This window comes from Hippocampus comes, unplaced genomic scaffold (assembly GCF_001891065.2).
Source record: "Hippocampus comes isolate QL1 unplaced genomic scaffold, H_comes_QL1_v1.1 scaffold155, whole genome shotgun sequence".
Lineage (NCBI taxonomy): Eukaryota > Metazoa > Chordata > Actinopteri > Syngnathiformes > Syngnathidae > Hippocampus > Hippocampus comes.
In genome coordinates, this window is record NW_017804967.1 from 2,210,863 (window position 1) to 2,223,860 (window position 12,998).

The 12,998-nt window shown below is 41.8% G+C and overlaps 1 protein-coding gene across 1 annotated transcript; it reads left to right on the forward strand.

Moving 5' to 3' along the window:
* Positions 1-7,549: 7,549 nt before the first annotated feature.
* On the forward strand, positions 7,550-12,998 carry LOC109525874 (corticotropin-releasing factor-binding protein-like). The gene is made up of 7 exons (XM_019886730.1): positions 7,550-7,673; positions 7,736-7,823; positions 8,900-9,060; positions 9,529-9,739; positions 10,901-11,055; positions 11,657-11,777; positions 12,723-12,998. Exons 1-7 carry the CDS (start codon positions 7,593-7,595, stop codon positions 12,875-12,877), a joined length of 972 nt encoding a protein of 323 aa, XP_019742289.1. The 5' UTR covers positions 7,550-7,592; the 3' UTR covers positions 12,878-12,998.

Below are 12,998 nucleotides of genomic sequence, written 5' to 3' on the forward strand. Positions count from 1 at the left end.
ATCCACATGCTGCCATTCACACTACAGAGTAAATAGCTTAGATTTGTAAATATACTGCGACAAGAGAATCATTTATTAATTATTTAGGTGTAAGTGTGAGCGCGGACGGTTGTTCGTCTGTGTGCGCCCTGCGATTGGCTGGCAACCGGTTCAGGGTGTCCCCCGCCTACTGCCCGAAGAGAGCCGGGATAGGCTCCGGCACGCCCCGCGAACACTCGTGAGGATAAGCGGATTAGAAAATGGATGGATGGATGTTTTATCGAGGACCAGAATGGATGAATGGCATTTCCATTCATTTCAATCGATCATGGTACCATAATTTTCATTCATCAGTGAGGGAAAATCACTGTGGTTAGCATACAAATAGAAAAACAACCCCGTTTTATCAGCTTCCTCTCTTGCGGACAAACTCCTTTTTGTTGTGTCTCATCGCTTCTTCTCATTTGCATCCATGTAGATTTGTTACATGGAACCCTTTCCAAGCACCCCAAAAAATAAATAAAAGCAGACAAATGCCCACGGTGGCACACGGGGGACCGCGAGGAAGTTGCGAGGGCCTCTCATGCTAACAAGTCTGCATCTCAACAAGCCACATCCATCATCATCAATGCTCACATCTGCTCAGAGCCTGAGAGTTAAATCTCACTGCCCCTCCTTCTCGGCCCCCTCCTCCAAGCCTCTACCCCCCCCCTCACCCCCCTGCTTCACTCTCTCTACTTCCTTCTCACCTCTCGTCACCTCTTGCAACTCCCACCCCCGGCCCTCTGCTGAATCTGCATGGAGGGCTTTGCAATGGGCGAGTGTATGTGCGCGTTCTTGTCTCCGCCTTCCTTAGAATCAATATTTAATGATGATGTTATCAGTGGTTTTATGTGTAATTTAGCCCGTGTCAGTATGAATGAGACGCTGTCACTTTTACGGCGTAGAGCATTTATTTTGTGTTAATGGCTGGCGCCTGGTGGTGTGCACAAAGCAAAGCCCAGTGGACATCTGATGGATTTTTTTGTCTGTGTCACGTCTACTTTGCATGGGGGGGGGGGCATGCATGCGCACCAGTGCCCGCCCAAGCCTTTCTTTATAGGGCCTCGCTCAGAATTTTATCACCCCCTCCCACCCCTCATCTCACCCTTGCTTCACCTCTAAACTGTCAAACTCTGACACAACGATCACAACACAATGACATCGGTGCCAGATAATTCAATGCCCAGTGGCAACACTGAACCCCAAAATTCACTGAAACATCATGTCTTCAATTTTTATTACTGTACACGTTATATAGAATTTTGATGTTTGCTTTTCCCCTTTGCAGAGCCCAACACATTAGCCAACTAAGCAGCTGCTTTGGGTTGCATAACCACAAGGGGACCGCCAAGACCATCCATCCATTTTCTAATCCGCTTATCCTCACGAGGGTCGCGGGTGTGCTGGAACCTATCTCAGCTGTCTTCAGGCAGTAGGCGGGGCACACCTTGAATCAGTTGCCAGCCAATCGCAGGGCACACAGAGACGAACAACCATCCATGCTCACACTCACACCTAAGGACAATTTTGAGTGTTCAATCAGCTTGCCATGTATGTTTTTGGAATGTGGGAGTAAAGCGGAATACCCGAACAAAACCCACCCAGGCACGAGGAGAACATACAACCTCAAGAACAATAACGTACAGTTTTATTTTCAGGATTATTTAGGGATAGTGGGGGGGTTGCACAGAGGAAGAAGAGTGTCGCATTAAAAAAAAAAATGTAAGTTTTGATCCAAATTGATATATTTAGATTTAGATTTTTTTCCCCCCCCCTCAACTATTGCTTTTGCACATTTTTACATATGGTTTTAAGAGAAAACTATTCCAATTACTACTTCACAATGAATTCCACAATAAGCATTACTTTGGCAGAACAAATCTTGGAAAAACAATTTTCAAGCTGTTTAATGCTGCAGTTAAAGTCTACTGTCAAAGTAAACACTAAACAAAGAGAATTACCTGTTGACGTGTCGGCGTTATAACCCTTTCACCAATGAGTAGTTGAACACAAACTGAGAAAGCAGCACGTGCAGAGAAATGATAACAATAATCACAGACATCTTTTCTTTACCCTATACGAAGAACAGCGAATGTTATTGCGGCTTACTGAGGACCTGAGACGGCTCCATGTACAGCCGTTAGTTTGCATTACACGACCCCCGGGTGGCCAAGGTGCAGACACCAGAAAGAGGAGCACAGTATCCATTGAATCGAAGCAAAAATGTATTTAAAAAAAAAAAGTAACATATATACATATGCATGTACAGTGTATATTTTTTAAATCAGCATTTGGGGGGGGCTTGTTGTGGTCAGGGGGTCCCAAGCACTCATTTAGTTTGCTTATGCATCGGGCCAGCTCATACAGGCATCTACTTTTCAAAACACCCAAGGTGTATCAAAGCCCGAGCCACCAAAGAAATGGAAAACAAGACTTTGATGTGACATTTCTTACTGCGCAGCCTCTCATTGATTCCCAAATGAAACACAATCCATCAAATCAGGTGTTTGCCCGCAAACACCTGATTTTGACATTTCGCCGAGCACTCGGAGAAGCAGAGGCAATAATTATGACGGCATATTCTCGGCCATTTTTCTCCCAATAACAAGTCATTTTTAATCCAATTAGGGCCCGCTAACGTGAGAGGCATAATACCGCGGCCCCTGGGACACATGAGAGAATATGCAGGACATTTATCCCGACAGTCAATATTGAATTTCTCAGCAAGCAGCTGTGCCTGCTCTCGCTGACATTCTCCACCTCTGCACAGTGATCCGTCCTGATTAAAGCGGCTTTTCTACTTCATCAACATTCATTATGTGACCCAGCCATGCATGGCCACGCAGGCCAGCACCAAACTTACATGCTCTCCATACTGTACTTTTGCTGAAAGGTGATATGTCACATAGTTGTTGTCCTTAGATGCAAATTTTTCCAAACTGTGTGAGCATGCGTTGTGGCGTTCCCCTAAAACGATCCTTATTTCCAAATACCACCGTAATGACCAACATTAAAATACAGTATCATAGTAGGCCTAAGTTTTCGTCAGGAACAAGACAGCTTTCTTTCCTAAATGTATTTTTCATATTGTAACCCACTGTCACATTATGCAGCAACTGAATGGTAGCAATGCGCTGAAAGGAAATTAAAAACAAAACGTAATCAAAGAATGCTTCAATTATAATCGATTGTATATAAAAGTAAAAAAAATAAAAATAACCATGATAAAGGTTGGTAAACAAAAACCTCCAAAGGAAACCATTATTGTACTTGAAAGTTAAATACAACTGAACTGTAATTAACAAATGTACTGCACTGGTTTAAAATACATTTAAGATAATAATTGGCTGAGAAGGATGAATGGCCTCTGACCTGCACAATGGATTTCTCAAACTTTTTATTTCCATGTACCTATTACAGCGGAGAAATTTTATCCCCTGACAATCCTTCTGCCAGTGAAACGCATGTTCTCCTAAATTCCATATGAATGAAAAAGTCAACTATTAACTCGTCAACTATAAAAAAAGAAGTCGTACGATTGCAGATTTTTTTTTTTTTAAAGGGGAAATTTTTTTAAGATGTTAAAAATTAAATCAAATTTTAAAAAGTCCTAATCTGTACCAGAGTAAATTTTGTCAGGATAAAAAATTTTAATCTTAATAATAATTAATAAAATGTTTTTCCTGGATAACATTATCATTGCGCTATTAAAAACAAAGCATAACAAGCGAATAAAGTCCTATTTAAACAAGTCATTTAACAAATACATTTTCCTTATAGTATTATGGCTTTTATTCTCTTAAAAAAATCAAAAACCTCCTGTACTAAATTAATACTTAAAGTAGGTGCTTTGAAAGGATGCTTCGTAGACTAAATATGAGGTATTATTATTATTGTTATTGTTATTATTATATTGTTGTTGTTGTTGCTATCACGACAATGATAACGTTCACACAGGTCAGCAACAAAACGAGTAGAAAAACAATGTGCCGTTTTTATGGTGCATTTTCACGTCTTTCATGTTAGCTGTGGCTCAATGTCGACATCTTCTGGTGGCTTGCAGAGAGAATTGGAGGGCTTTTGCAAAATGGAAATACTGTCCGTGTTTGTTTGTTTTTCTTGGGTGACATGCGCAATACTCTTGATGCAATCCCGTTATGGAAAAAAAATTGTACAATCTGAAGATTCTATACATTTTTTTTTAAGTCATGGACAAATGAGGTGCTGCTATTTGGAGCCGATTTCAGTCAATAACATTTATGCAGAGTACTGAATCATTGTCATTGAGTGTATTGATAACCAATGTTTATTAGCTCGGATAGAAGGAGTCAGGGCTGAGAAAGAGTCAGAATGATGGAAGGACACTTTTACAGAAAGTCAAAGGCCTAGCGTGTGTTGGCTACACCTGCAAAATCAAACGATGTGCACTAATTGTTGTGCTTTAATCCAAACTACTAGTTCACCGTTCTACTGTTGAAATGAAATCGTAAAATTAAACTGATTTACTTAACCGTTCTTTACTATCCTCACCTCGAATTTAACTAGAGAGACTTGAGTTGGCAGCAAAAAAAAAAAAAATAAATAAAAAAAACTGGTACCAGGGCGGCCTCTTCCTGAAGTTGTGTGCTGGGATGTAATTAAAAGAAGACGGTGTTAGCCATCGCTTTTGATTAACACACTTGGAACTAACCTCGTTTGGGAGGGGAGGGTTGAGGAACAAAAATCCATACAAGGCTTCGCACTCATCTCTCTCTGTCCAGTCAGTCCAAATGGGGAGGGTCGGTTCATTCGGACCCCCCCAGAGGAGATGAATGGGTCTAGTTGTCCTGTGTGTGCACCTTTAGCATGTGTGTGTGTATGTGAGCAAGTGAGTCAACATGCAACAATCAAGAGAAAGCCTACAAAACGTTCTCTTTCCGCTAGGGAGGTGGTGTTTTCAAGGAGGGTGGATGCTGGGACTCAAAGGGGCAGACGGCCGCTTTTCTGTGAAGTCAACAATCATTGCAATTTAACTCCACACAGGACACCATCAAGTCTGACCACCGTAAGCAATTATTTGATGCAGGAGACAAACCGGCTTTCTTTTTTTTTCCCCATCCTGATCAAGCTGCATTTGTAATAAAGAGTAATTAGATTTTTTTTAAAAACATAACTCTAAGTGAAAAAGAGCTGAACTTTACTCCTCACATTTTAAACAAAGGACATGTATTCGTATTGGCCACCAGAGGGCAGCAGAATCGTATTTGTATTTGTTTTGTATGCATTTCTCTGAATCACACTCTACGTTTTTGTGAAAAATTCATTTTTGTCCAATATTTTTTGACGCTGTAATTTATCGAGATCACTGGTTGATCTTACATACAGTTTTAACATCGCCCATTACTATAGGTGAGATGCTCACGTGAGCTCCGCCAAGGACGGCACAGAATGCACAATACAGAATAACCCCCGTTGATCACGAGGCATGTTCCATATAGGAGTTGCAACATTTCCAAAGTTGGACGATTCCAATTGGATTTAACGGGAATTTATCTTCAAAAACCCTTCAAATCTATTCAAACTTTCTTAAACTTCTCAAAATTCATTTATTTCTGTGTTCCTTACCACCTGTTTCCACTCTCTGGCTGTCCATCCATTCTTCATTTTCTAAACCACGTATCCTCACGAGGGTCGCGGGCATGCTGGAAAATATCCCATCTATCTTCGGGCAGTAGGCGGGGGACACCTTGAACTGGTTGCCCGCCAATTGCTGGGCACACATAGACAAACAACCGTTCACTCTCGCAATCTCGCCGAAGGACGATTTAGAACGTTCCATTAACTTGCCATGTATGTTTTTTGAAGAAAATCCACACAGGCACATGGAGAACATGCAAACATGGGAGAATGACAGAGAAATTTTGATGGATAGTTTTCAAATGATGACTGAAAATACTAATGCAGTACCTGTATACCTGTGCTGTGCACTGTATTTAGCATGTTACTTAATACTACTGTCATTCAATAGATAGGCAGAGACATCGGCTATGCACAAAGGGTTTAAAAAAAAAGAACACCAATTAATTTGACCCCCCCTCCTCAACCCCCCATGGTCTTAAATTGATGGTAATACACCTTGAATAGGTCATTGCAAACTGAAGGGAAAGGCTCCTGTCTAGAAGCTATTATTGCCCTTTGTTGTATTTCTTATTTTTGGAGCCGAGCGTGTGGCGTCCAAGACCTTCATCAGTTCAAAGGAAATGTCACCACTCATTAGAGGGTAACTGTAGGCCACATGCCGTATTTTGTGTGATTTAGATGAGGAGTCGCTGGCCCTAACACTCCGCTTGTTGTCAAGTTTGACCTTTTACAATGAATGCGTGGATCCTTACAATTAGCCGCATCTAAGTGAATTTCAGGAATTGGATTAGGGCACAGTTTCTGTCTTGTTTCTCAACATAAAAACAATGACTTGGCAGTAAAGGACACTCAAAGAAATGGAAAGGGAAGGGAACATAAAGAACAATTCGTGAATGACTTGTTGAGTCATCAATGGATTGTGCCTATGTCAGCTAACTTGACCAACCCCACGCAACCGACGTAAGAACATCCCAACTTCACCGTAGCCAAAATTCCAAACCTGTCGATTATGAGGCTGCCGTAATAGCCACTAATTCAGCATGCATTTTGCATCAGTGCCTCAAAGTTCTTAATCCAATGGTGTGCACGTGACCGCGCACTTAACTGAAAGCACGATAAATGTAAACGCTATTCATTTCTTCCAGCCTCCCCAAAAAGCAGCAATTATTTTTTTTTTAACGAAAACATGAATTAATAATATAATTAAATATACCAGTAATATAGTGAATCAAATATTTTGTGAATTGTGAGTTCATGCTCCATTGCCCATTGGCATTGTGTTCCTTCTGGTGTGTGCGCCTTGGCTATCAAGGGCACGTATAATAAACACGACATAATACAGGAAGAAGAGTTTCACAACTAAGTAACTCTGTAAGCTGCAGTGATATTATGATAATGAATATGTGCAAGTGAATATTGTTTACATTGGTTGTCCGCATGTGTTGCTTCACCTATGGTGTTTGAAAGTCCATTGCTGAAAGGGTTGTAATGGCAATGTTAGTTTTATTAGCTTGTCAATGGCATTTTGCATTGGGTGTCAGCATTTTTATTTAAGTGATGTGGTTCGGTTAAATGTTGAAACTTGAATTGGGAATGGCAAAAAAACAGCAAGAGTCAAAACACTTCGCTTTTCTTTCGTGGAATTGTTCGCTATCTGCTTTGACCATTTTCTGCTTAGTGTGGAATACAATTTTCAAATCTGAATAAAATTTGGCTCATTAAAGACGAGGAAACACGATATGTTATATTCATTTGGACAAATTGTGCATTTTACAAGAAAAGCAAAATGCAATCTGCATATGGATGATTGACCCTCACACATGATTCAAGTCCTGCTGGACGCTTCATTGAGCCTGTGCGGCTGCTATATAAGAGCTGCCACCGAGCATCCCCAGCTGTTCTTCTCCTCTCCAAGATTTAGTGGCAAAGAGACACGCACGCACACCACCGGCATGTCTCCGTCTGTGCGCACAGAACTTCTGTTCCTCTTCCTTTCTCTCTCGTCCCGCACGGTGCTCAGCCGCTACATCGAGGTGAGATCCACGTCTCCAAAACCTGCTTATGTGGTGCCTGATTCTCAAACGTGTACTTTCAGGAGGACGATACCTCAGACGGATTATATTCTCTTCTCAACTTGGAGCAGAAGAGAGAATCTGAAGACTTTATTTTCAGGCGACCTCTCAGTAAGTGGATTGGCTGCATTCAGAAGTTAACCGGTCTTAATTTTGCGGTGTGTGTGTGTGTGTGTGTGTGTGTGTGTGTGTGTGTGTGTGTGTGTGTGTGTGTGTGTGTCCCCATCCACTGGTCACGACATTCAGTGCACCTGTACAATCTAATGTGATCCAATACAAGAGCAGAATCACGCTATTGATCCCTTTGCTAACCAATACAGCAGCACCCACAGAGGCACGCTGTATTTAAATAACACAATTATGAAAAATGGATCTTTAAAGATTAGCATTCCAGTGGAATGTGTCATCCCTCTGCAATTTTGTGTGTTTAAGCTCCAGAGAATCAGTCTGCCATGTCTCTTGTCTTTTCAGCCGAGTTGAAATAAAAGTAATGCTTGCTTTAATATGAATATATGAAAAAAAAAAACACAAAAAACATATGTCTGTAGAAATAAAGATCTCCTTTCAATCTGCAGATGAGTAAGTTCGTAGCTCTGGGCCACCATTTGTGGAAATATGGTAGCTGCCTCCCCAGTAATACCGTAGTGAATAAATTTACACAGTTTTGGCCTCAATATTGGGAAATGTGGTATGTTTGTGGTATGTTTATTACTGTCGTTGATCATGCAGAGGTGGTAAAAGTACTCACATGCGCTACTTGAGTACTGATACTTGAAAAATTTTGACTCCTTCACTGAAGTAAAAATAGAAAAGAGCAGAGTATAAAATGTACCAGTACTTGAGTACAGATATAAAATAAATAAATCAATAAAATTGTCATGTAAATGTACAGTCTCCATTTTCATACAACTTCATACATAGAATGAAAAAAAAACTGCACACAAACTAATTTCCCTCTTTGAATAACTTGTGCTTATACTAAGAAGAACAAAGAAAGCTTTTGTTCTTTGTTAGCAGTGGCGCAGGTTTTGAGATCATCCAAACATGTTCCTACAGCTTCGCCATCCTCGTGAATTGACGAAAAAAAAAAAAAAAAAGTGAAATTAGCTAACGGTGTCGTGCGTCATTGTTGTCAATGCTCTGCATCATACTAAGAACTAATGTGACTAATGCAACCCCGATGTCAGGATGTTTGGACATGTTGGCCATCGAGGGCCACTTCACTTTCGTGGCGTCGTCGCCCCAGCAGCTGTCCTGCGCCGCCTTCATCATCGGCGAGCCCAGCGAAGTCATCGGCCTGGAGCTGTCTGACGTCAACATCGACTGCGACGTCGGCGACTTCATCAAGGTTGACCTCACTCGCTCACCCACGCACAGAGGGGCCCTCTGGGCAAAAGTATTAAACTGCACTCGGTCACAATGAGATGTGTTCCTTATTTTCTATCGCAAGCCAAGTTATCGGGAAGTACAGAATTTGCCAGTTGGGATTGGTTGCGGAGAGAGAATAGGGCTGGATGTCTTGAATTTAATGCTGTAGATAAGTGATCCGTGGGTGTCCTCCAAACATGTAAGCCTGAAGCGACATCTCTTAGCAACAGATGAAAATGAAAGAAGATACAAATTTGACTTTTTAAGAGTAAAACTGGCGGCCCGGTGGTCCAGTGGTTAGCACGTCACCTTCACAGCGCAGAGGTCGTGGGTTCAATCCCCGCTCTGGCCTCCCTGTGTGGAGTTTGCATGTTCTCCCTGGGCCTGCATGGGTTTTCTCCATGTTATCGGGTTACAGGACTTTTGATGGACATGCGTGTGTTCCCAGATATTTGACGGCTGGGTACTGAAGGGGGAGAAGTTTCCCAGTAGCCAGGACCACCCACTGCCTCTTCACCAGCGCTACACGGACATCTGTTCGTCCACGCCGCCGAGCCACGCCAGTCGCTCATCCCAGAACGTCGCCATGGTTTTTTTCCGCATCCACAACCCCGACAGCGGCTTCACCCTCGTGGTGAAGAAGCTGCCCAACCCTTTTCGTGAGTGCCCGTCAAAGAATATATCGTTTGAAACAGCTTCCTTATGAGTGGATGTTTCGAGGTTAAGCGAGGGCTCAGGGCGGCGGTGCACTTGTTGCACATTTCACACTCACTAGTGCGTCATTGCCAAGAGCGAGAAGAAGAGGTATGCACCTGTTGTTAGCCTGCCGGACAAACATGCTGTCAACATTGTGTGAATCACAATGTGGCAGCCAAGCGAGAACTGACCAGCAAATACCACTCAGGTGTAAAAAAAAAAAAAAAAAATGCTTGTTTTGGATGGGAGCGACAGCTACAGACTGTCCCTTGAAGTCCATCTGATTGTTTGTTACAATGTTAACGCAACTTACGAGTGCCGCCACTTACGAATGAATGCTTAAACACTCACAGGGAGCAGCTGTAGGCTACAACTCACGCCCAGCTGCTCACACGTGGACTAATCACCAATTAAAATGTCAATAAATACATAAATAAATAAATAAAAACATACATACATACATACATACATACACACATACATACAGTACGTACATACATTGTAAATGGAGTAGCGCATGTGGTGCCCAAAGCGCTTTACAGTTTTTGGAAAATGATTTCCTGAATTTACTTGCGAATTTTCTGCTGTTGTATGGATGACAACAGAGCAATCCACAGGCTACTCAAATAGGATTGAATTGCTCTGTCACTATATGTCACTCATCGGCATCGATGACTAAACAAAGTTACAGCAGCGTATTTGTCAAAAACAAATAATTTCAGGTAATTTCAATGAAATCGTGTCATTTCTTGTGACATATCTAATCAACTCTCATGGCAGCACAGTGGGTGGGAATCACTGGCGAAATATACTCCTCCAAATTGATTTATTACTCTTCGAAACTTTCTTTGCTGTTTGACTGGAGAAAATAAGATGCTTCGACTGCTCGATAGTTGAAATGTGCGATGTCCAGGGAGTTACTAAATGCAGTATATTGTACTGCATTTCCCATAATGTGTCTTAAAAGGCATCTTCCAGAATAGAGTTGATGTTAACAGGATACAATAATGCTGATTATGTCCAATTTGTGACATATTGTGTGTGTGTGTGTGTGTGTGTGTGTGTGTGTGTGTGTGTGTGTGTGTGTGTGTGTGTGTGTGTGTGTGTGTGTGTGCATGTTGCAGCATGCAACATCATGTCTCAGAGCCCAGAGGGCAGCTTCACCATGGTGATGCCTCATCAGCACAGGAACTGCAGCTTCTCCATCATCTACCCGGTGGAGATCCAACTGGCACAGCTCAGCCTGGAGCAGGCCAAAAGCAACGAGCTCAGGCCCAAGGTCAGACCCGCCTGTGTGCTTCGAATACAGTGTGTACAGTTTATACGGAAGCAATTTAGGGCCCACTGCGCAAGTATAATTTACACAGATTTGGATATTGATAGGTTTATATTTGAGAAAAGATGCACATTTTTTTCTTCTTCTGGTTGTACTACTCAGCAAGTTGCTGGAAGTCAGATTATTAAAAAAAATACACTGTATATGCCTGTGAGTATTGTTATTTTATGTGTGTACATTTTTTGTTCCAGCAGATGTGTTCAAATATCCCTTGCTGAAAGGGTTGTAAAACTGCAATTATCAATTCTAACCATTAGCATGTCAAGGGAGGTTTCCATTTTATGCTAACTTGCTAGCATGGGCCATTCTTAAGGCACTGTAGTTTGGTTACTTTAAAAACAGTGATAGTTCTCTTTGTTTGATGTTTAGTTTGACAGTAAACTTCAACACTCTGAAACTGTATCTGAAGTTTGCCTTTGCAAGTTCAAGCAATTGCTGCCACTATTTTTGCAACTATTTTTGTAATCCAAATGAATCGTGAAAATATACACATCGCGCTGTTTGCATGCAAGTTGTCACACCTTTGTTGTTTTTCTTTGGGAAGGCGAGGCTGTCATCTGGATGTTCGGGTTCCGGTGACTATGTGGAGCTCCTGGGTGGAAACGGCGTAGACACGTCACGCATGTTCCCTGTTGCTGATCTGTGTTTTCCTCTCAGTGGACTCGGTAAGTCCATCATCTGCTCTACTGTGAATATCACAAGTTGGCACAACCAAATCCAAACTTTGGCACCTTGTTGGCAACACATTGACGGCTATTGGGTAGCTAGCTAGCTAGCTACCCAATAGCTAGCTGGGTAGCTAGCTAGAAAATATTTTATTGTCAAAAATTTGTAGTTATGTTTGTAATTTATGAGACTTTTTGGCAATGCGTTCAACTGCTCCCCCAGTGGATACTTCAGTTGTGTTTTCAACATGTTGAAAAACTGTCGTGGTGATCGACAGTCATGTATTTCCAATTTCCTTTTATTGTTATGAGGTGTGTCAGAAATGTTCCATAACACCAATTCTGGAACTTTTCTGACACACCTGCTATGCCCAAAAACAAAAGTAAAAAGCCTCCAAAATGTACATTTAACTTTCTGGAGCACAGCTATGCTTTATTTCAGAGTGTCACACAGATTTATGGCTCAATGCTTTTGCACGTTCTGCTTGTCAGATTAGTTTTTGAATGTGTTTGTTTTTCTCCTGTTTGTAAAATGTAAATGAGTGCGCTTGTTAGCTTGGCGTACCCCACAAGCTGTCCCAAAATGTCCACAGAAAACATTCAAGCTCATTAATCTCAAAACCTGCCAGCTACAAATTCCACCGTAAAGTGATGAATAATAGCGACTTGTCTGGATTGTTTGCAACGATTTAAAAGGCACAACTTTAGGTCCTCCTTTGAACATGATCTCATTTGACAGTATGTTTATGGTGTGATTTTAACCCTTTCAGGGACAGCGGTTACTACGGTGGACAGCTTATCATGTTATCAGGTTACAGGGTGCATGAAAGGGTTAAGTTGGATTTTTTTTTTTTGCTGGTGTAGGACTAGAATGCATCATATCAGAGGGGCCTTGAATGAATTGGTCCATGAGTTCCATCTGTGGTTGTCCGTGTGGTTCCTCAGCCCAGATGAAGATCAGTTGTGATAACTCGGTGGTGAGGCTGGTGTCCAGCGGCAACTACATCAACCGTGTGTCTTTCCGCTACCGACTACTCGAACGCCACCAGCTGCCCGAAGCTCAAGAGAACAGCCTGGACAACATGTGCAATGTGGAGTGAAACTGCACAATTCACGAAAAATCTGTTAATATGTTTGTTTACAGGATGTAAAAGTTTTTTTTTTTTTCGGTCTGTATTTAACCCTTTCAGGGACAGCGGTTACTACAGTGGACAGTTTATC